A 24,723-nucleotide genomic window follows, 5' to 3' on the forward strand; every position below is an offset into this window, starting at 1 on the left:
AGAGTCTGAAACCATAAGAAATAATCAAATGGAAATGTTAGAACTAAAACCAAACCAAAAAAATAAAAAAAGAACATGTAACACAGATGAAGTCTTCCTTCAATGAGCTCATAAAGAGGCTTGACACAGCTAAGAAAAGAACCAATGACTTGAAGACAGATCAAAAGAAATTTACCCAAAGAGAAAAAGCAACAACAACAACAAAAGCAAAACAACACCAAGAAGAATGAATCCAAGAGCTATGGAACAATTTCAAACAGTTACATAAGGGTGACAGAAATCTCAGAAGGAGCAGAGAGATAGGATGAAGCAGAAGAAATACTGGAAGATATAATGGCCGACAATTTTCAAAAATTAATGACAAACCAAAACTACAGATCCAAGAAGCTTATAGAACACCAAGCAGAATAATACAAATAACCAAAAAAAAAATGCATTTAGCATTCAAATCACTGAAAGTGAAACGGAAAGAAAAAATCTTGAAATTAATCAGAAAAATATGGCACACTGCCTACAGAGGGATAAGGACTATTTTATAGCAGCCTTCTCGCAAGAAACTATGCAAGCAAAAAGAATACAGAATGCCATCTTTGGAATGTTGAAAGAAAAAAACTGCCAATCCAGAATTCTACAACCAGCAAAAGAAATAGATAAGCAAACTTTACCCAAAGCAAACAGAAAGGAAATAATAAAGTCAGAAATCAATGAAACTGAAAACAGAAAAATACCAGAGAAAAATAACTCAAAAGCTGGTCCCTTGAAATGACTGATAAAATTGTTAAATGAAAGAGAAAAGACACATCCAATACCAGGAGTGAATGAGGGCATATCATAGAGATCCTGCATATATCAAAAAGATAACAAGAAAATATCATAAACTATGCACATAAATTTGACAAGTTGAAAAAAATCTAAGTTGGACAAATTCCTTAAAAGACACAAACTACAAAAAGTCACAAAATGGTGAGAAGGGAAAGTCCTAGTCCTACCTCATTTAGATTATTATCTGTGAACTCTGAAGCCAGACTTCAAAGGCACTTGACTTCAGGAAAGTACCTTGTTCTCTCAATGCCTCTGTCCACATATAAAAGGGAGAAAATGACTGTACTTACTGCAAAGAGCTATTGTGAAACTTAAATGATTAGTATATGTAAGTTGCTTAGAACAGAATCTGCTACATGATAAAAGTATACGTGTTGATTATTTTTATAAAATTCGGAATAAAAACACTAAAGTGAAAATATGCTTGCAGAATATATCCACACATGTATATCTATATTTATATATATTTAAATATGTGCATTTACTACATGTATGAATACACACATACATAGATATATGTATGTATTTGTGCATGTGTATTCATACACGTAGTAAATGCATAAAGAAAAGCTAAGGAATAATATTGTAAAAGTTCAGGATAATGTTTACCTAAGAGGGGTTGGGGACAGAAGAATGGGATTTTTCAACATTAGAAGGTTCAACAGTCATGATAATGGTATATCTTGGCTTCTATAGCAAGCTCAAGGATGTCTGTTTTATTACGCTTCATAACTTACATATCTGTTATACAGATTTGTATTTATCAGATGCTTCATAATAAAAATATTAAGGTAGAGTAAGATATAATCTATGATCTCATTTTTTAAAAAACATAGTAAGGATGCAGTTACAGGGTAAAGCTAAACGTGTGTGTGTGTGTGTGTGTGTGTGTGCAGTTATACAGGTTTGTGTGAACATTTAAAAAAATGGGAAAGTCCACACACCAAAAAGAGCTAATTCATCAGAATGGTATTAGGGTTGAAGTAAGAGATACAGGGCTTGCTGCAATAAATGCTTTACCTTTGTAAACCAAAAATGTTGGAAGAGAGACAGAAGAGGGTGGCAGTGGGGGTGAGAGGAAGAGAGCCTAGCAAGTCTAAGACTTGGCCTCTACACTGTACTACCATCTAAACAACCTGGATGCTTCTCTCCAAAGGGAGGCGCAAGTACATAACTACATGTTTCTTTGGTTCAACTGTAGCGGAACTATCTTTGGAATATCCATAAAAAGATTAAAAAAGTACAGTGTAGTTTAACCTAGAGTCCAAAAAGCTTCTCTGTTTTACAAGCTTTAATAAAATTAGACATTTTCCACGTCTCTCTGCAATTACAGTGATAGTACTGAGCTTTAAAGCTGGCAGACAGCGAACTATGACGTGACACTGCACTGAAAACACAACTGTAATCATGATGTCAGAATACCAGGATTTTCTGAGAATAGTCTTTATAAATGCAAAGCCATTGCATCTATATGATTTTATCCCTACCTGGAAACAGCTACGTTTTTGAACATCTGTTTTCCATTATGAAAGTGAGTAATATAAAATGTCACTTCTAGTTAAAGGATTCAAAATTCACTTACATAGTATACTTTGCAATACAAGCTGCAAGACCTGGCCTGGCATCTCAGAGAAGAGCATGTTTCACATCTCAATTTTCAAATCAAAGGAGTAACAAATTACAACACAACAAATCAATACTTAAATGCTTCTATTTTTGAACTCACAGAGTTTTAATAACGAATGTAAAATATATTTAATATACATGCTTGTGTTATATTATTTGCTATTAGAAAGCAATAAAAATAAAGATTGATTTTATTTTCAATATTGGATACCTTTACTCCTGGCCCCCTTCGCTGATTTATATTAACTGCCTAGCCTCTCAGGACCTCTGTCCCTGACCTCTGCTGACCCCCTCCTACACTCTAGTACTGCAGCCAGGCAGAGGTCACGCTGCTCTGCGTACCTCCTGCAAAGCTGGGCACAATGGCAGCCACCAGGTAGTCACTCACCTAGAGCCGAGTAATTCACTTTGGAGACACACCACCTAACCTAAAGAGTGAAGTAACTCTTTAAACCTTGAGCTATTTCAGAATCAACATAAATATTATGGCAATGTACAACCTAGATTGTTCAACTATATAAAATATGAATTAAAACATATTAAAAAATAAATATTTCTTATGAATGTTTCTTCAGCAAGTCTTTGTATGAATATACTGCTTTCCTCCATCCAGGTCTACAAAATAACCCTGTAGGCTTTCACCCACAAGCACTGTCTCAAGACACCAATAAGGGAAAAAAAGGAGAAGAAGGAAGGAAGGAACGGAGGGAAGGAGGGAGGAAGGGAGTGAGGGAAGGAAAAGAGAGAGAAAGAAAACATGGTGAATAGAGCAATAAAGAAAAACTTCCACAGAAGGTATGCAAAAGGTACTTCCTTGAACAGATATTTAGGATGAAAATTCATTATCTGAATTTTCAGCAAGGCTGAAAACAAAAACAGCTAAGCTAATTGATATTTTTTAAACTACACTGCAAAAACAAATCAGCTTTTAGCAAATGAGATATCAGAATACAAGTAAGATGGGCATTTCAAAATAACAAAATAAGAAGTTGAATGGAGAAAATGTTGACCAAATCAATCATACCAATAGTAATCTCTATGTGGTAAAATGTACCTTCATGAGAATAAGACCTTGTTTTCTCAAAAATCTGAAAACTGTAAGGCTACTATTCAGATGTATCTCAAGTCCATCTTCTCCTCTGGATGAGTACCCGAGTACTAAACTTCCTCTTTTGTAAGAACAGCATCAGTAACATATTATTACACAGCTACCACCAAACCATGCAGTATATTTAAGAGCATGTTTTTCATACTAAAATACTGAATGTTAAATTTAGTCCGTTTTTCAAAATGGATATTAATATTTAGGTTAAATTCAAATATAATCCGTACTGTCTGGTCAGGATTTTAATCAGAGTGAAATATAAGATAAAAAATATAAAATCGTAACTACTAATAAAGTCTCAAGTTGTCCCTATGTGGGGCTGTATAAAACAAACAAAACCAGAATTTTAAACCTAGAGCTCAAAGTGCTCATTTGTATTTTTAACAAAAGCCAGAATCATATTTGCTTCTTCATACATACTTTGCTAATAAAAGTCTAACTGAGGTAACCAAAATGATTTTATGAATTTTACAATAAAAAAGGAAAATTTTTTGAAATATGTATGCTTAGAGAATTCTCCAGTTTAATCATCCAGTGTGTCTCTATCTCAAATTAAGATCTGGAAAAAACAGTCATGCCATCTACATTGTTAGATTCTAACTCCAAAAAGAAATTGCAAGAAAAAGAAGTGAGCTAATACATGAGCGTATATGAGATACAAATATTCCTTTTGCTCTGAGTACATTTCATACATATTTTTAATTATAACAACTGAAACAGAAGCCCACCTGAAATGATTCTTCCTTTCGGCCCATGCCACTGGAATGATGGGTCTATGAGTTCAGAATTCCGCAGTCGTTGGGTTACACATAACATGTGTGGACTCTTTTGATGGAGCATAACATATACTTTCACTGAAAATAAATATTAAAATGTTCCAATAATATTTTATGTTCGTTCACGATCTATAATGGCTTACATTTTTGTAGTCTGGGTTACATGTTTTCAGAAGTTTTCTTTGGATTATTGCTATTGCTTGGTAAGAACTAAATTTCATTGCATTCCATATAACTAACTTTCAAAAACATACACTTAATTTATTTGTGTGTGCGAGTGTATCTTAATCTCAGCATTATGCATTAGTCTTTTTATTCAGAGTTTATATACCAACTTACTTTGTTGTCATAAAATTATTTTAATTACAAAGTATTAAGATAATTCTATATCTATACTTCATCTGTTTTGCAAAGACACCAAACCTGAAAGAAACTGACAAGATAAATTTGTTTAGATTATGGAACAATACATTACTCACAATGATGTAACACAGTGAATTTTAAAATTGTAATGTGATTAAAAAATTCACAAATATGTGCTTTGATTGATTTTAATTATTAAGCATTTTTCCCACTTTGCTTTAAAATTTAGAGCACTGCTCATTAAACAAGCAAAAATAGTATTCTCTAGGAGATACAAAAGGATCACAGTAAAGATTCAATTGTTTTGCATTTACTCACAAGAAAGCTTTTAGAAAAGCTTCTAGAAACTCCTCAGTAATCCCATGGCAACACTTCACTAATCAACCATATACTAAGATTTTTGTGTTCCAGTAAAATAAAAATTGTTTCTATGAGAATCAAAATTCTCCTTAACTTTAAAGAAACTGTCTCTAAACTTTAACCATACAACATCATGTTTATTGAATGTAGCTTTTAGATAGCTACCCTTACTTAGGTTAAGAAACTTCCCCTCAATTCTTGGTAATTTGTTTTCACGGGACACTTGCACCTATATTCATAAATGTAACTGTATATAATTTTCTTACATTATCCTTTATCTTTTTCCAATTTCAGTACAAATTTGTTATTTAGTGTTTAGCACTATTAAGTTAGGCATCTAAGATTATAATAGCCACATAAAATGAATTAGGCAGATTTCCTTCTATAAATTTTCTCTGAAAGAATGTGTAAAGTGTTTTTGTCCTTGGAAACTATATAGCCTGGTACTTATTTTTTGGCAAGGGAGGAAGTAGCAAAACAAATTTCTGATTAACAATCTGGAGAATTTAATTATTAGTTTACTAAGTAATTTAATCAAGTCTGTTTTAGAAACTTGTATTTTAGTAGAGTTATTCACTGTAAGTTTATTATATAAAATTATTCAGAATACTAAATTCTGATTTTTAAATCTCACCATATCTTAATTTATTCATAATATTTTTGTACTTTCATTATTCTCTTGTGAAACAATTACCAAAACTCTGTCTACTAATTGCTCCAAAGACAGCTTTTGGTTCCATTCAATCTATTATTCTTCTCTGGTCTCTTTCATTAATTTCTCCTCTTATTTTATTTCCTACTCACCTCAGTTTAAACGTTTCTTCTTTTTTCTACTTTTAATGAATGCTTATTGTATTAACATGCCATTCCTCAGCACGACTTACTGGCTCTTTTATAAGGACACCAGTCATATTGGATTTGGGTCTACCCTAATGACCTCATTTTTAACTTGATTACTTCTATAAAGATGCTGTCTCCAAATAAGTTCACTTTCTGGAGAATTGAGGATTAGGACTCAAACATATGATTTTAGCGAGAAGGATGATTCAGTCCATCACACTGAGATTCAGTTGTTTTCTTTAACTGAAATGTTAATTCATTTTAAGGATAAATTTAAGCACATCCAATAAAAAGGGAAGTTAGTTATATATGACTGTTTTATAATTTAGGTTTAAAAGCTGTAGTTTTAAAACAAAAGCTGTGATAAAAGTTGTGATATCAGTGTAAATGGCAGAGTAAAGAACTCCAAAAATCATCCCCTTCATAAAGGTAATAAGAAAATGGCATATTATTTGAATCAACATTTTAAGAACTCTGGAAATTAATTAATCAAAGACTTACAGCACCCAGGAAAAATGTACTCAGGAAAAACAACTGAATCTCGGTGTCATGGCCTGAATTATGTTTCTCCCTAAAGTCATATGTTTAAGTCCTAATTCCCAGTTCCCCAGAAAGTGAACTTATTTGGAGATAGAGTTTTTATAGAAGTAACCAAGTTAAAATGAGGGCATCAGGGTAGGCCTAAATCCAATATGACTGGTGTCCTTATAAAAAGGGGAAATTTGGACACACAGACAAACACAGAGGAAAACAATGTGAAGAGATATAGGGAGAAGATGGCCATCTCCAAGCCAAGGAAGGAGAGCTGGAACAGGTCCTTGCCCTACTGCCCTCAGAAGGACGCACCCAAGCCTCCATGATTGGACTTCTATCCTCCAAAACTGTGAGACAACACATTTCTGTTGTTTAAGCTGTCAGGTCTGTGGTAATTTTTTATCGTACCCCTAGCAAATACACCTGGTAAAAACAGTGAGCTTGTAGCACTTTAAGTTGCTGTATTCCCATTAGAACCAGCAGCCTGGTAGCCACTAGAGGGGCAGATGGGGTTAGGTGGACTTCAGTGCCTCCTTCCCAGAGAATTGTCATTATTTCACCTTTCTGGCAGTGTTCTGGAAGACACCATGCACAAAGCTATCTTTACATGACCTAGCTTGGAGCACACCCACTGTAAAAAGCCTTTTCCCCAAGAGTCTTTGTCAAAAACAACTAGAGCTTGCCACTTAACTTTGTAAATGGCTGAAGCAGTGGGAGTAAACATCAGCTTAACCAAAAGCTTAAGAGGAAAAGCTGGGTAATGACATGTCAATGGGAGCTTTGAAAACTTCAGACACGTTCCTAGGAAAATAGAAGGGCGTGTGCATGCACAGAGTAGGCCACGTGGCTAAGACTGGGCATGCTCAGTAAAGAATGAGAGGCCTTAAAGTTCTCACCTCTGGCTGAAATTGAGCCTCTGTACAGCAGAAAGTGAAGGATATGGTGGAGCTGTCAACTGTCTGGCTAAATGTTTAAGGTAAGCCACGACAAGCTCACAAGGATTCTCAGAAAATATTAGGAGACTAACTGGTTCAGGTGTTTAATGAAATCTCTGTTGAACCATTAGCCTACCTAAGCTAACTAAGCAAAGACTTCAGTGGCCACACATGACAAGGAATACAGAATTTAAAGAGAATTAGTTCAGAAAAGTCACTAAACAAATGCTACAGGAATACCTCATTCTACTGTACTTTGCTTTACTGTACCTCACAGATTTTGCATTTTTTACCATCAATGGTTTGTAGCAATCCTGAGTTTCAGATGATGGTTAGCATTTTTAGCAATAAAGTATTTTTTAATTAAGGTACATATATTGGTTTTTAACCAAATGCTATTACACACTTAATAGACTGCAGTACAATGTAAACATAACTTTTATAGGCACTGGGAAACCAAAAAAATTCATGTGCCTTACTTTATTGTGATACTCACTTTATTGTGATGGCCTGTAACTGAACCTGCAATATCTCTGAGTATGCCTGTACAACAAAAAGCAACTACATAAATACCTAGAAAGGGGGAAGAATCTGATTTCCAGAGTACTACATAATATTCCCTACAAAGTCCAGTTTTCAACCAAAAATATGAGTCATGCAAAAACCCAAGAAAGTATAGTCATAGGCAGCAAAAAAAGCAACCAATAGAAACTGTCCCTGAGGAAAGTCAAATTTTGGAGTTACTGGACAAAGACTTCAAATCAGTTATTTTAAATATGATCAAAGAACATCATGCCTAAAGGACTAAAAAAGTATGAAAACAATGTCTCTCCAAATAGAAACTATCAATAAAGGGATAGAAATTATAAAAAAAGATCCAAAGAGAAATTCCAGATTAAAAAGTACAATAACAAATGAAAGTTCACAGTTAAGAATCAATAGCAGATCTCAACAGACAGAAGAAAGAATCAGCAAACTTTACGTTACATCAATGGGGGATTTATCCAATCTGAGAAAAAGAAAAATAGAAAGATACATGAAGATAAATCAACAGTACTCAGAGACCTTTGGGAAACCATCAGGCATGCCAGTATATGCATAAAACTCCCATGGAAGAGTGGAGAGAAAGAGCCAGAAAGAATATTTGAAGAAATAATAGCAAAAACTTCCCAAAATTGATGAAAAACATAAATCCACACATCAAACAAGCCCAATGAACTCAAACTAGGATACATTCAAAGAGATCCACACCTTAGCCACATCATAATCAACTGTGAAAACCCAGAAACAAAGAATCTTGAAAGCAGCAAGACAGAAGCAACTCATTACATAATATGGTCCTCAATAAAATTAGCTTACTTCTCATCAGAAACCATAATGAAATAGAAAGTTTGAATAGACCTAAAACAAGTAAAGTGATTGAATAATAAAAAAAAACTTCCCACAAGGAAAAGCCCAGCACCAGTTGAATTCACTTGTGAATACTACCAAACAAGTAGAATTAACAATACTTCACAAACTTCCAAAAAAACAGAAGAGGAGGGAACACACTCCAACTCATTTTATGAAGCCACTATTGCCCTAAAACCAAAATCAGACAAAGACAACACGAGAAAGCTACAGACCACTTTTCCTTATGAATATGTACATGATAATCTTCAGAATACTAGCAACCAAATCCAGCAACATGAAAAAGGATTACACATCATAATCAACTCAGATTCATTCCAGAAATGCAAGGCTAGTTCAAAATACAAAAATCAATCAATGTAATACCTTATCATATCAATAGAATAATGGACAAAACCCACTGATCCTCTCAATATATGCAGAAAAATCATTTGACAAAATCCAATACCCTTTCACAATAAAAGCACTCAACAAACTTGGAACAGAAGGAACTCTCTTAATCTTATAAAGGGCATCTACAAAAATTCACAGCTAACATACTTAATAGCAAAAACTGAAATCTTTCCCAGGCCCCCAAGGTCAGGAACAAAACAAAGATATCTGTTAACATCAATATTGAACTGGAGGTTCTACCTGGAGCAACTAGCAAGGAAAAATAGGCAGATTGTAAAAGAAGAAATAAAACTACCTCCATTTGCAGATGACATGATACTATATACAGGAAATTTTAAGGAATAATTCCCCCTATCCCCCATTTAAAAAATTAGAGCTCGCAGCGGGAGAGGCCACAGTGGTGAGAGGCCCGTGTACCACAAAAAAAAAAAAAAAAAAAAAAATTAGAGCTATAAATGATTCGGCAAGATGACAGGATACAATACCCATTTGCAAATCTCAATTGTATTTCTATACAGTAGCAATGAGCAATCCAAACATTAAATTGATAAAAACATTCTATTTACAGTAGCATCAAAAAGAATAAAATATTTAGGGATACATTTAACAAAAGTAGTACAAGAAGACTCATACACTGAAAACTGTAAAGCATCATTGAAGGAAAATAAAGAACATCTAAATAAATGAAAAGACATTCCATGTTTATGAACTGCAAGACTGTAGAGTGTTAAGGTGGTAATACTCCCAAGATTGATCAACAGATTCAATGCAATCCCTATAAAAATCCCAATGGGCTTTTATTCCAAAAATTGCCAAAGCTGATTCTAGAATAAAACAAAATTTCAAAGGACCCAGCATAGCCAAAACAATCTTGAAAAAGAGCAAACTTGAAGTACTCACACTTGATAATTTCAAAACTTATTATAAAGCAACAGCAATCAAGACAGTGTGGTACTAGCGTAAGGAAAGACATATATATCAAAGGAATAGAATTTAGAGTCCATAAAAAAAACTCATTCATCTATGGCAAACTGCTCTTCAACAAGAGCACCAAGACATTCAATAGAGAAGGAAAAGTTTCTTAAACAAATGATGCTGGAACAAGGGGATATCCACATGCAAAAGAATGAATTTTGATCCCTACTGTATACCATATGCAAAAATTAATTCAAAATGGATCAAAGATCTAAATATAAGCACTAAAACTATGAAATTCTTTCAAGAAAATGTAGGAGTAACACTTTGTGGCTGCTGATTAAGCAATCACTTCTGATATATGAATCCTAAAGCACCAGTACAAAAGAAAAAATAGAAATCAGACCTCATCAAAGTTTAAAATGTGTGCTTTAAAGAACACTATCAAGAAATGAAAACACAATCCACAGAATAGATGAAAATATTTGCAAATCCAACATCTGATAAGGGTCTAGTATCCAGAACATATTAAAAAAAAAAAAAACTCTTCCATCTCAGTAATATAAAAGACAGCCAAATTAAAAATTGGGTAAAGGACTTGAACAGGCATTTCTGTAAAGAAGACATCCAAATGGTCAATAAACATATGAAAAGAGGTTCCACATCACTAGTCATTAGGGAAATGCAAATAAAAAGCACAATGAGAATCTACTTCACATACACTAGGATGGCTAAAATTTTAAAAGATGGACAATAATAAATGTTAATATGGATGTTGGGAAATTTGAATCCTCATAAATTTCTGGTGTCAAAGTACAATAGTTCAGGTTCTTTGAAAAATTGTTTGGCAGTTCCTCAAAATGTTAAACATAGAGTTACCATATATCCCAGCAATTTTACTCCTAGGTATACTGAAAACATATGTTCACACAGAAACTTGTCCAGAAATGTTCATAACAGCACTTTTCAAAATAGCTAAAAAGTGTAAACTTCCTAAATATCCATCAATTGATGGATACACAATTGTAGTATATCCATTCAATGGAGTATTATTCAGCCATAAAAACGAATGATACATTCTGTAATATAAATGAACCTTGAAAACATCATACAAAGTGAAAGAAGCCACACACAAAACACCACATAGTGTATGATTCCACTTATATGAAATGTCCGGAATGGACAAATTTATGGAGACAGAAAGTAGATTAGTAGTTTCCAGGGGCTGGAGTGTGACTGCTTAATGGGTACGGTGTTTCCTTTTAGAGTGATGAAAATGTTATGGAATTACACAGCGCTGATGGTTTCAGAACCTGGTCAATATACTAAAAACTACTCGAATGTATACTTTACAGGAGGAATTTTAAAGCATGTGAATTTACCTCAATTAAAAATATATATATATATATAAAAAGTTGTAGATGCTATGCCTCATATTACTACTGCAAAATCTTATTAACCCAAAATCTTTATGATATACAGATCCCATTTAAAAAATGTTTTAGCATAAGAACTGCATATGGGGACTTCCCTGGTGGCGTAGTGGTTGGGAGTCCGCCTGCCAATGCAGGGGACACGGGTTCGATCCCTGGTCCAGGAAGATCCCACATGCCACGGAGCAACTAAGCCTGTGCACCACAACTACTGAGCCTGCGCTCTAGAGCCCACAAGCCACAACTACTGAGCCCGCGTGCCACAACTACTGAAGCCCGTGTGCCTAGAGCCCGTGCTCCACAAGGGAAGCCACCATAATGAGAAGCCCATGCACCACAACAAAGAGTAGCCCCTTCTCACCCCAACTAGAGAAAGCCCACGTGCAGCAACGAAGACGTGCAGCAATGGAGCCAAAAATTAATTAATTAATGTTTTTAAAAAGTGCTTTAAAAAAAAAGAACTGCATACATTTAATATTATGTTTAATTATTATACAATAACAAGCAAAAACACTGTAGACAACTTTAATTAGATAGCTTTTAGAAATAATTATTTTTTGCATACTTAAGAAGTTACAGCAAACAGAATTAAACTATATGAATCTAACTCTGTGGAAACAACTTTAATCCATTTCCATAGAGGAAAAGGGCGATAGGAAACTAGGATAACTGGGGAACACTAGCCTTTTGCAAAAGATTGATAAAATTTAAACAACTGCCAATTACTTTCTTACAATTGCTGAAAATCTATTTATTAATACCTGGAAAATTTGGTGATCCCACTATTTTCATTGAATCTTGGGTCAAGTGAATACCTCTTGGTAACTGAGCCAAATATCCCACTATCAAAAACAAAAAGAACAGAATTAATCAACAATCTGGCTCATTACAAATTTCAAGACATTCAAATAGGATACTATCGCAGTATATTTGATGTTTGTTGAAGGGGAGCCATAAATCAATATCCTCTGATATCTGGTATCTCTGTTACAGCTCTATTCCCTTCATACGCTCCAATGAAATTAACATACCCTCCGCTTTCCCTATTATGTCTCACCTTCAGCTTTTTCTACATCCACTTAGAATACTCTCAATAAGTCCAAATCCCCACCCTTCAAGACCCAAATCACAAGTCCCTCCTCCCTCAAACCTTCTGTTTGCCCTCATTTCTTACCTCTTTAGTACATCGTCAGCAACACTCACTCTACATTGTATTACAGTTCTTCATGCACAGACATAATTTTCCTTATTTGACTATAAGCTCAATAGTAGGATCAGTGTTTATGTCAACTTATCGAGAATCGATATCTTTTGACTGCCTTCATCCAATTCCCCTCAATCCCGCCTCTGGTAACCACAAATCTGATCTCTTTTGCCATGAGTTTGTTTGTTTTTGAAATATAATTGTCCCACAACACTTTGTTAGTTCCTGTTATACAACATAGTGCTTTGATGTTTCTATACATTTTGAAATGATCACCACGGTTAGTCTAGTTATGATAAGTCATCATACAAAGACATTACATTGCTATTGACTATATTCCCCACACTGTACATTTCAAACTTGTGACTCATTTATTTTGCACCTGAAGTTTGTACCGCTTAATCTCCCTCACCTACTTCTTCTGTCCCCTTTGGCAAACACCTGCTTGTTCTCTGTCTATAACTCTGTTTATGTTTTGATATGTTCGTTCATTTGTTTTTTTAGATTCTACATATAAGTGAAATCATGCGGCACTTGTCCTTCTCTTATTTCACTTAGCATAGTACCCTCTAGGTCCATCCATGTTGTCACAAATGACAAGATTTCATCATTTTTTTATGGCTGAGTAGGAGTCCACTGTATGTACCTATTATCTTCATTATCCATTCATCTATTGATGGGCACTTAGGTTGCTCCCATATCTTGGCTACTGTAAACAGTGCTACAATGAACACAGGGATGCATATATCTTTTCTAATTAGTGTTTTTGTTTTCTTCAGATAAATCCTAGGAGTGATATTGTTGGATCATATGGTAGCTCTATTTTTAATTTTTTGAGGACCCTCCATACTGTTCTCCATGGTGGCTGCATCAATTTACATTCCCACCAACACTGCAGGAGGCTTCCCTTTTCCCCACAGCCTATGCAGCACTTGTTATTTGTTGCCTTTTTGATAATAGCTATTCTAACAGGTGTGAGAATAGTATCTCATTGTGGTTCAGACTTGCATTTCCCTGATGATTAGTGATGTTGAGCATCTTTTTCACGTGCCTATTGGCCATCGGTATGTCTTCCCTTGGAAAAAGGTCTATTCAGATCCTCTGCCCATTTTTTAACTAGACTGTTGTTTTTTGATGTTGAGTTGTTTGTATATTTTGGATATTAACCCTTATAGGATATATTCTTTGCAAATATCTTCTCCCATTCAGTAGGTGGCAGTCAAAACGTACAAATTTCTAGTATTAAGATAAGTACATACTTGGCATGTAATAAACCATATGATAATATAAATTATTATGATAAACATATGATTAATATAATTAACACTGCTGTATGTTACATATGAATTGTTAAGAGTTAATCCTAAGAGCTCTCAACACAGGAAAAAAATTTTTTTCTATTTCTTTAATTTTCTACCCATATAAGATGATGGACATTCCCTCAACTTATTGTGATAATCACTTCATGAGGTATGTAAATCAAGTCCTTATGTTGTACACCTTATAATTATACAGTGCTGTATGTCACTTATACTTCAATAAAACTGGAAGAAAAAAGTATGTTCCTTAAACCTGGAGGACACAGGGATGGGAAGCAGAAGAGGAAGTTAGGGCCAGACTGGGGAGCTCTTTGTAAGCCATCCTTTGACTCTGCAAAAACCAGCAAGCAAAAAAAAGATTTAATCAAGAAAAAAATAATCTGTCAAGCACTATACCTTGCACCTAGCAAATATTAAATAATAATTGTTAAATATGATATATTCTGATGTTGTTCAGTCCTCGTTGAACAAGTGAATGTTGATGGACACATGAGTGTGCACAGACAAGTGGCAGGAGCAGCACAAAAAATGCAATAAAGCTTAGACCCAAATCTTCTTTGTTGTTAACAGAGAGGAGGTACAGAACCAAGAAGAGTATGCTATTCAAAGTCAGATGACCTGGATTTAAATCCCAACTTCCACTAATGAGTCTTAAGAAAGTCAATTAAAACTCCAGGAGCTTCAGTTTTCTCATCTGCAAAATGAGACTAAATTCCAGATTTAGAGTTTTTGTAGGAACTGAATGGACTATCGTATAAACTATAAAACGCTACATAAATGTTGCTTCACTATTCATACCTTACATATTAAGATACTGCGTTCTTAGTCTACTTCTTATATCCTTAGGCCTGATCTTGTTCTTGGATCAAAAGACAACACACACACACACAGAGTCGTACCTAGCACAAGATCATGGGCCATGGTCAAGAAGCATCCTTCTCCTACGGGGTAATTAACAGCTATCAGCTAGTCTCTACTTAAACTAGAATGACCTTTGGACTTTGGCATATTTTGTAATGTCTCTTCACTCCATTTCTTTCCATTCTCCTCCTATCCCCTGTCTACCTCCGCAGCCCTTCCTCATTCATATTCTTGGAGGGCTTCTTTTTTCATTGCCCCTTTTCTGCACAAATTGTATTTTAAACAAGCCTCTTTTGAGCTTTCTATGATTCAATTCTGGGAGATACTTTATTTCTAAAAAGTCTAAAACTTGAACGCAAAATAACTTTATTTCTAAAAAGTCTAAAACCTGAACGCAAAATAACGCAGCCAAAACCTTTCTAGTTAAATGATGACCGTTGAATTAAGCACTCCCTTCGGTATCTTAACTCTATTTTTAAAACATGAGAAAGTATTTCGGATCTCTGAATCAAAAGGAGGAAAAAAACAGCGGCAGCAGAATATCAAAACTGTAAGTTTCCAGTCTTTCCTGTACTTTATAGCTAAAACCAATAGATGGAGCTCCAGAACCACGGGAAATGAGAAAGCGGCGAGATGTCTACTCATTTCAAAATACACTGAAATCCTGAGACCCGTACGTCGTGGAAAGCTGGCAAAGGACCCGGGGGCTGATAAGGGGCTTGTTAACAGCCAATTTAATCTCAAGCCTTGAGCTGTGGGTGTTTGAATGACCTCGCCCGTCTATACGACATCAATGTGCCCAGTTCTCCTATTAAATTCAAGAGCGGGACCAGTGATACAGGCTTTCCCATCAGCGGACGCACGTGACACACAGAAACCTCCGGGAGCCGCGGTCCGGAGCCGCCCTCCGCCGCCTCACCTGACGGGGGCGCCCGCAGCACCAGCGCGGAGAACACCAGGACCACCGCGGCCCGGGAGAGCGGGAAGCCCGCGGCCCGGGACCGCCGCCAGCCCCGCCGCGCTCGGCAGGGGGCCGAGGCCTCCATCCACCCGCCGCCTCCGCCGCCGCCGCTGTCGGCCGACACTCAGCGTGGAAGGTCGTTAGGCAGCTCGCGCCCACCCGCCAGCCAGCGGACCGGAAGGGGGGCCGGGAAAAGGGCCACCACTTCCGGCAGGGCGGGGGCGGGGCTGGACGGGTAGTGGAGGCCCGGGGGGCGCGAAGTCGCCCGCTGTCAGGAGCCCGCCGTCGCGCAGGCAACCCGGAAAGCATAGGCGACCTGTGGAAAGTTGTGGAGCCGCAGAAGAGTCGCGGGCAGAGGGACGGGCTGGCCGAGTCTGAGTGTTGAGGCCGACTCTGGACCACAGGGCGAGGGTCACGGGAGTGAGGGCTGGTCCAGCCCGAGAGGGCTGCCTCTCTCTCCCGACGTCGGCTGCTGACTGCCTACGGATTTATGGGACGCAACTGGGCGATGGATGCAAGGTCCAGCCACCGGGAATGGAAGTGGGCCTTGAGCCCCAGGAAGAGGCTGGGCGGGAAGAACGAGGCAACAGCCTTAGATGGAATGGACCACTCAGCCCGAAAGATGGTCTTTTAATACCTGAGTTCAGAAAGATGCATAAAACCACCCGTCTGCCTACGTGGGTGTTTATAGCCAGAACGTGTTAGAATACTCTGCGTTTCTGCGGTGGGAAGGATTCACTTCACGTGAAGGGAGCTACGATACAAGTAAATCTTACCCAGGTGGTACAAGTACATAGGCCAATGAAGTTTAAACAACAGAAGACAGAATGCCCAATAACCCTGTGTAATCGGAAGAAATGAGTGGTCCACGTGGTCCGAAAGCCATCACTGGGTGTCCTTCTCTCCAGATGAGGGTTTTCGAACTGACAGCCTGAGCACCCACCTGAGTCCACCTCCCCACTTGTTCGGTGGCGTATCTCGAACATCAATGCCTTCAGATGTATCTTGTTTGTGCCACAGAGAGCATCACCCCTTGCTGTCTTTCAGCTGGCCTGCTTTACCAACTATGTCTTCACAGCTAGAATCGTGTCTGTTTTGCCACCATGTTAACCTCAATTCCTGGGATAGTTCCTGGTATAAAGTAAGCATTCAAATAACCAGTTTATTTTTAAAAAAGAAAAGAACAGAAAACATCTAGCAGAAAGGAAGGAGAGTTCATTTTGGACCAGGACCAGGTTGAAGACATTTCTTAAGGATTACGTAAATATCCAAAGAAGTCCTTGGTTCTTATTAACAAAGGAAATTGAAATTTCTGCTTATTTCTTGAGTTTTCTGGCTATCTTTATGCATGTGCTAATTGGTAAAATGTATCCAGTACAGTTTATTCTACTGAGTAGATTTACTTCTTTAGGAATCCTTTCTAATCTGTATAAAGTCTTGAATTGAGTACAGCCTGTTCAGGCATGTCTTAGTAAAGAGACCTGCATGATTTAGATCCAGCCAGCATTTTGGTCAAGGTCTTGCACTTCCTTTGAGCACACCTAGTAAACAAATTTTACTGAATAGTGCCCAATAAATCACTATATTTGTCTAGATATATATTCTGCTAAAATTCCTTTTAATTTTTATAAACAAGTCAACCTGCACAACATGATTTTTACCAAATGAACTTTGGACTGTGGACTTATAGAGAATAAAGGGCAGAGAGGACTGTTCAGACCATGCTAAATCTTGAAATCTCTGTTTTCTGTAATTCAGTCCCTCCTGCCTTGGTCTGCTGTGTAAATTCCTAATATTTAACCTGAGAATAAGAAGTAATATTGGAGATCTTAGTTAATGTATGGTGTGATTCTAAAGATGGAAAGCTGATTGCTGAAAATCAGAAAGTGGGTCTGTTATTCATATTTGCACTTTTTACTCCAGTAGGGATGGTGTTAGCTTTTGTGCCCAAATTCTACTGTCTGGAATTCCTTTGATAGCAGTTTTCGTGCAAGGCCAAGTTACCTAGTTGAAATGAGCTTTTAAATGAACAGTATATTGATGATGTCTTTTTTTGCATTGAGATAATAGCTGCTACTTACTGTAGTTTCCTGAAATGAGATTAAGAACTTCATTGCTCTTACTCTGCCATCATGGTAGCAAAAAGGTAAGTAAGGATAATGTAGGGCACGTAAAAGATGAACCTGTACTTTGACTATGAATTGCAAGTTACTTTCCTTAAAAATTAGATACATTGATTTAACTGTAATGTAATACATGTTCATTTTTTTGCACTGCATTTAAATTTACAATTTATATAGGCAGTGTGTTTTGTACTTTTTTATATCTATCAGGTAAATACTTAAAGTATCTCAGAGATATGTTTTAAAAAATATATTGCCTCTTCATTAACTGCTTTATTTATACCCTTTACTGAATCTCATTTACCCAGAAAGTATCAACTTATGGAAAAATTAAAAAATGAGCACAGTTTTCCTGAGCATTGCTGAGGAAACTGTCATGGAGATTTTACTGACAAGTCTGTTTTTGTTTTTCCTAAGAATTAAATTATGATGTATATAATAAATGGTCCAGTGTGTTAGAGTTCTAGCTGTTGCCAAGCAACATGGGCTCTGTTTCGTTTAGTTTTTTCTGTTCTGATCCCTTACTTCCTTTGATGAAGAAAAAATATTTACCTTAAAAATTTTTTAAAAGAAAAAACTCTATTGACATTGAGAAAGCCAAATCAATAACTATGTTAGGTTAACCAGTCGTCAGTGGTTAGAAATATAAGAGTTTTATAGTTAAAGAGAAAGGAGACTTCAGAAGCAATTAATATACAGTCACCCACAATTTTAAAGAGAAAGGCCGCATATATGGATTCACAGCACACACCTGGAAAGATAAGTATCTCTGAAGGATCTTTCCTTTCAAGAACAAAGGCTGTTGAGAATATAGATTACCCACACTATCACGCTCTCTTACGAAAACTGAACATGCCTTTTGTGAAAGGAGTTGAGGACAGACATGACTGTGGCAGAATTGAAAAGAAAGGCAACCCTACTTTTCTTAAATTTCACCCTTATCCCCCTTCAGTCCTGCCAGACTATCATTTACACTATCCTTATCCCACACCATATGGGCCAGATTATCCATTATTTCCACTTCGGGATGATGTACCCTTAGGTGACACCTGTTCAGGGTTTGTGAGTCCTGGTGGTGATGCTGACTTAAAGCCTGGCGTTGGCAGAACCATACCAAGCTTGGTAGATTTCAGTGATGTGAAACCTCAACATCGAGTTCCCAGGCCAGACACAGGATTTCAGACGACACTAAAAAGGAAAAAAATATTACTAGAAGAACTAAAACAAGACAGGAGATGGAATTCCAGGGCAGTACCAGACATTTCCATCAGAGCAAGACTTGGAGGTAAATGAAGTGACATGGGCTTTGTAATTTTTAAACACTCAAATGAGAGAGAAGAGCATGGATCTAAGATTTAGCAGTTCATTTGACATAAAATTGTAAAAGACCAAATAAGGAATTCTTATTTTTAAATTATGGATTGTAAGGAAAAAGTAATAAGAATGATAAGCCTTTTTTAAACCTGTTTGTAAAAAAATAGTTGGTTGTCAAAAAATACATTCATCAGTATGTGGCCAACTCAAAGTATACATCAGATAATTTATTCTAAACACACAGATAACCTAATTTTGCCACAAAGGAATTTATATTTAACTTTGATAATTGTGTATCATGCCTCCTTATCTGTCTCTGTCCTTTGAAATAATTAATTTGCTGATGATTATCAAAGAGTTAGGTTACAGGAACTGAAATGCAATGCGAAAGTAGTTGAAAGTAAATTTTGAGGTCTTGTAAGAACAGGAGCTGAAGAGAGGCAACCCCTGCATAAATAACTCCACCACATTCCTGGAGGCAGAATTTGATGAACACTCACTGACTGCTGCACCTTTTGGTTTCTCTGTAAGAACTCCCAGAGGGTGTCACAAGCCTGGCCCAGAAGTGGTGAGAAACTTCCAGAAGAAATCCACGGGCAGTGTTCCTGTATGGAATGTGCCTGGTAGGCAGGGAGTGAAAAGAGATTAACATGTTTGAGCATGTGGGAAAGGCAAAGACCAAGTGCTATAGCAAGAGATGCTGAGCTTGCTCTAGCCTTAAGAGGCTGCACCCTCTTCACCACTCTTCTGCAGTGCCCAGCCACAGACCAGAAGCCTAGGGAGGCTGTGTGGAGGAACAGTGACATCATTGTTTTTTGGAGCCGTGGAAGCTCATGGTTCCTGCTACTCCTCCGTGAAGAGAGGCCATAGGCACTTGGGACTAGGAAGGGAGTACGAATCAGGGCAAAGGTAGTAGAAATGCAAAGCCCCACAACATAATGGTCCCAAGCCACACTCTCCAGATACCCACTCTTGAACAAGAAAAGACCAATTTGATGAGAGATAAGCAGGGGATAAGAACTATGCTTTTAATGTGCACTCCAGTTGTGGCCTCAGCGGATAGGCTTAGGGAAATTCCTTAGCTTGGAATGTTCACGTAAATATATAAATGAGGTCCAATAACATTTTAAGAAATAATTATTTTATAATCCGTTTGAAATACCATCTAGGGAAATAAGGTATTACTGAGAATCAAATGCAATTCACATTGAAGGAACCATTGATGAGTTCAGGCCAGTCTTACAGCCATAGTACAGTTTTCACTGATTCTGAACTAGTGACCAATTTTCTGATCTGTCCAGAAAGGAGCTTGAGCTCAATCTTTTGTTAGTGTTTCAATGTACACTAATAGTCATTATCAAGAACTCTTCTTTAAAGGAATTGAGGTCATTTTTCATTGTAGTCCTATTTTAGACAAGTATAACACTTAGCTTGTAAGCAGAAAATCCCAACCTAGTGTAGTTTTTAAGAACAATATTGATTTGTTTTCTTAAGTTTTCCTGAGTGAACTGTCAAAGCATTCCAACAAATTAGAGGTGAAGAAGCTAACTTATGACTGAAATAGGGATAACAGACATTGCACCAACAGTTCAGAACCAAATATAGAGCTCATCTAGCCTCTATTTCACTGCCTAGATCAGTACAGCAGAATGCAGAAGATAGGCTCTAGAGTGAGACTGTCTGTACTCTATTCCTGGCAGGAAATTTACTTGCACCATGACCCAGGACTCGTTGCTAATCTCTATGCCTGTGTATCCTTATTTATAAAATTCAGATACTAGTTATAATTTATAATAGCGAGGGCTATTTACCATTTTTCATGTAAAAATATCTGACAAAGGAATGAACCAATAACATTTGTTAGATGTTGTAAAGTTAAACAAAGTCATGTTAAGTTAAAGTCCAGAATTTTCAGTTCCTTCATACATAAATTATCTTATAAAATTGTAGGAATTGAATGAATTAAGATGGGTAAAATACTTAGCAAAATTCGTGGAACCTGGTAAAGCATTTAATTAGTAGTAGCTGTTATGAGCTATTAACAGTTTCAAAGAACAATACTTGAAGTTCAGGGATTGATTTCAATATAATTTGGCCTATGCTTTCAGTGATTCTGGAAATAATCATTAATTATAAATAATAAATACTTTCAGTTTTTAGCAAACCTAAATACACATAATTTCTCATACATTCTGATAAAGAAGGATATCTTCTCAGAATTAATTATATCACACACCATTATGCTTTTCAGTGGACTTTCATAAATATCAAAACAAGATCCTGAAAGATTATATCACTGATTTTTTGTCCTATTTCAACCTTATCTAGACATTTAACCGTGGTCAGTTGTTTTTTGTTCCTAGTTCCATCCTGTCATGGGAGCCACACCCTCATGGCCTCATCTGAACCTAATTACCCAAAGGCCCCACCTCCAAATACCATCATATTGGGGTAGGGACAACAACATATGAATTTTGGGGTACACACCCTCAGTAACAACCATCTTAACCATTTTTAAGTGTGTAGTTCATTGGTGTTAAGCACATTATTGTGCAGCCATCACCACTGTCCACCTCCATAACTCCTTCCATCTTACCAAACTGAAATTCTATATCCATCAAATACTAACTACATTTCCCTCCCTCCTCTCAACCCCTAGCAATCATTTTACTTTCTTTCTCTATGAATTTGACCACCTTAGCTACCTCATATGAGCAAAATCATACAGTATTTGTCTTTTTGTGACTGGCTTGTTTCACTTAGCATAGTGTCCTCATGGACAGCAGTATTCTTGCTGTAGCATATGTCAGAATTCCTTCCTTTTTAAGGCTGAATAATTTTCCATTTTATGTACATACCACGTTTTGTTTATCCTTTCATCCATTAATGGACACTTTGGTTGCTTCGCCTTTTGGCTATTGTGAATAATGCTGCTATGAATGTGGGTGTACAGATATCTCTTCAAGATCCCACTTTCTGTTCTTTGGGGTATATACCGAAAGGTGGAATTGCTCAATGGTAATTCTGTGTTTAATGTTTTGAGGAACCAGCTATTGTTTTCCATAGTGGCTAATCCATTTTACATTGCCACACAATGTATTAATGCACAGTTACAATTCCTTACATTCAAGGAATAAACCCCACTTGGTCATGGTGTATAATCCTTTCAAATGTGTGTTAAATTCCGTTTTCTAGTATTTGAGGATTTTCACATCAGTATTCATCAGGATATTGGTCCATTTCTTCTTGTAGTGTCTTTGTCTGGCTTTGGTATCAGTTGGCCTTATGGAATGAATTTGGAAGTGTTCTCTTCAATTTTTTTGGAAGAGCTTGAAGTGGATTAGTGTTAATTCTTTTTAAAATATTTTGTAGAATTTACCAGTGAAGCCATCTGATCTGGAGCTTTTCTTCATTGGGAGTTTTGATTACTGATTCAATCTCCTTATTAGTTATAGGTCTGTTCATATTTTCTGTTTCTTCATGATTCAGTCTTGGTAGGCTATGTGTTTTTAGGAATTTGTCCATTTCATGTAGGTTATATAATCGTTTGGTGTACAACTGTTTATAGTACTTTCTTATAATCCTTTTTTATTTCTGTAAAATTGTTGGTTCTAAACCTCAGGAGTTCCCCAGATGAAATCCAAAACTGGCCCCTGTACTCACAGGGCAAGGAGAAAGAGGCAGACTCTCCAGACGGGTAGGTGGCAGGTTTAATTACCAAGGAAACTTACTTATGCTTGTCTTAGGTGCCTTAAGATGAGTAGATCTCTGCACCCACCCTCCAGAATCTTCAAGTTTATGTAGAGGACTTAACAGGGTTCAGTCATGTATACTGTCCAGATGGTCTCAACGAAGCGTTACTCTCTCAAGGCTGTGTTCCTGAAACAGCTCCTCCTGGGGGAACAGTGGGCAGAACATACATTCATTTCAAGGACAGAGGAGGGGGTAGGAGCCTCTGATTGCCTGAGTTCAGCTCATGGGTCAGTGGGTGGTCACATCCTCTCAATGACCTCCAGCAAAAATCAGTTGTAATGTCCCTTCTTTCATTTGTGATTTTAGTTACTTGAGCCTTCTTTCTTTTTCTCTGAGTCAGTCTAGCTAAATGTTTGTCAATTTTGTTGATCTTTTCAAGAAACAACTCTTGCTTTCATTGATTTTCCCTATTGTTTTTCTATTCTCTATTTTGTGTATTTCTGACCTAATCTTTATTATTTTCTTTTTTCTGCTAGCTTTGGGTTTAGTTTGTTCTTTTTCTAGTTTTTTAAGGTGTAAATTTAGGTGGTTGATTTGAGATATTTCTTCTTTAATACAAGCATTTATACCTATGAGTTTTCCTCTTAGCACTACTTTTGCTGAACCCCATTACTTATGTTTTTGTTTTAATTTGTCTCAAGATAATTTCTAATTTCCCATGTTATTTCTTCTTTAACCCAATGGTTATTTAGGGGTGTGGTGTTTAATTTTCATATATCAGTTTTTAATTTTATTCCAGTCTATTGATTTCTAGTTTCATTCCATTGTGTTCAGAAAGTATTAATATATTTTACATGCTTTCAGTCCTTTTAAGTTTACTAAGACTTGCTTTGTCACCTACAATATAGCATAGAGAATGTTCTAAGTGCACCTGAGAAAAATGTGTATTCCGCTTGGGTATTCTGTTGGTTTGAGTGTTCTGTAAATGTCTGTTAGGTCAAATTGTTGTTTAAGTCCTCTACTTCCTTGCTGATCTTTGTCTGGTTGTTCTATTCATTATTGAAAGTAGGGTACTAAAGTCTTCAACTGTTATTGTAGGGCCGTTTCTCTCTTCAATTCTGTCAATATTTGTATCACGTATTTTGAAGGTTGGATGTTTGGTTCGTATAAATAAAATAGAGAATAGAAAAACAGCAGAAAAAATAACCTAAACCTAAAGTTGGTTCTTTGAAAATATCAACATAATTAACCTACCTTTTGCTATATTGAGAAAGAAAACTCAGGGAAGACCACTCACAAAGGGTATTTTAGATGTTTAAAAAAAAAAAACCTGTCTGTAACCATTAGAGGAGAGATAACACATGAATAAAAGAAAAAATACATAGAATAGTCCTTGAATCTTTCTTCTAAGGTTTTGGCTTCCTTAAAAACACCTTGTTATGGAAATGTTTTATAATAAAAATAATAAGGCCTATAGGAAAATAGTGTTCATAGTAGACTCCTCCAAACTCATACAGTTTCATGGGTTACACACAAAACCCATTCACTGTGTGATCGTAAAAATACGATCACAGTTTTAAACATGTTAAATCTCTAATAAATGAGGAAATACTTTTGTCAAGGAAATAATACAGTGCTTTCCTTGACAAAAGACTTGATATTTGTTTGGTGGCATGAAAGCAATGAAGTTAGACTGTGGGTTATGAAGGAGAGGTGTGTAATAGCTGTTCCCAAAA

At 36.4% G+C, this 24,723-nt stretch overlaps 2 protein-coding genes across 2 annotated transcripts in view; one reads left to right on the forward strand and one right to left on the reverse strand.

The window, feature by feature from the left end:
- Positions 1-14,956, reverse strand: part of ZPBP (zona pellucida binding protein) — a 62,942-nt gene extending 47,986 nt beyond the window's left edge. Inside the window, exons 1-3 of the mRNA XM_067747626.1 lie at positions 14,935-14,956; positions 12,274-12,354; positions 4,282-4,407 (exon numbers count right to left, since the gene is read on the reverse strand). Coding sequence (XP_067603727.1) covers positions 4,282-4,407; positions 12,274-12,354; positions 14,935-14,956 — 229 coding nt within the window. The remainder of the gene's footprint in view (positions 1-4,281; positions 4,408-12,273; positions 12,355-14,934) is intronic.
- Positions 14,957-18,712: 3,756 nt separating this feature from the next.
- The window catches only part of SPMIP7 (sperm microtubule inner protein 7), a 56,816-nt gene continuing 50,805 nt past the window's right edge, over positions 18,713-24,723 (forward strand). The window contains exon 1 of the mRNA XM_067745514.1: positions 18,713-19,265. Within this exon, the coding sequence (XP_067601615.1) occupies positions 18,713-19,265 (553 nt within the window). The remainder of the gene's footprint in view (positions 19,266-24,723) is intronic.

The sequence above is a fragment of the Pseudorca crassidens genome, chromosome 8 (assembly GCF_039906515.1).
Source record: "Pseudorca crassidens isolate mPseCra1 chromosome 8, mPseCra1.hap1, whole genome shotgun sequence".
NCBI classification, from domain to species: domain Eukaryota; kingdom Metazoa; phylum Chordata; class Mammalia; order Artiodactyla; family Delphinidae; genus Pseudorca; species Pseudorca crassidens.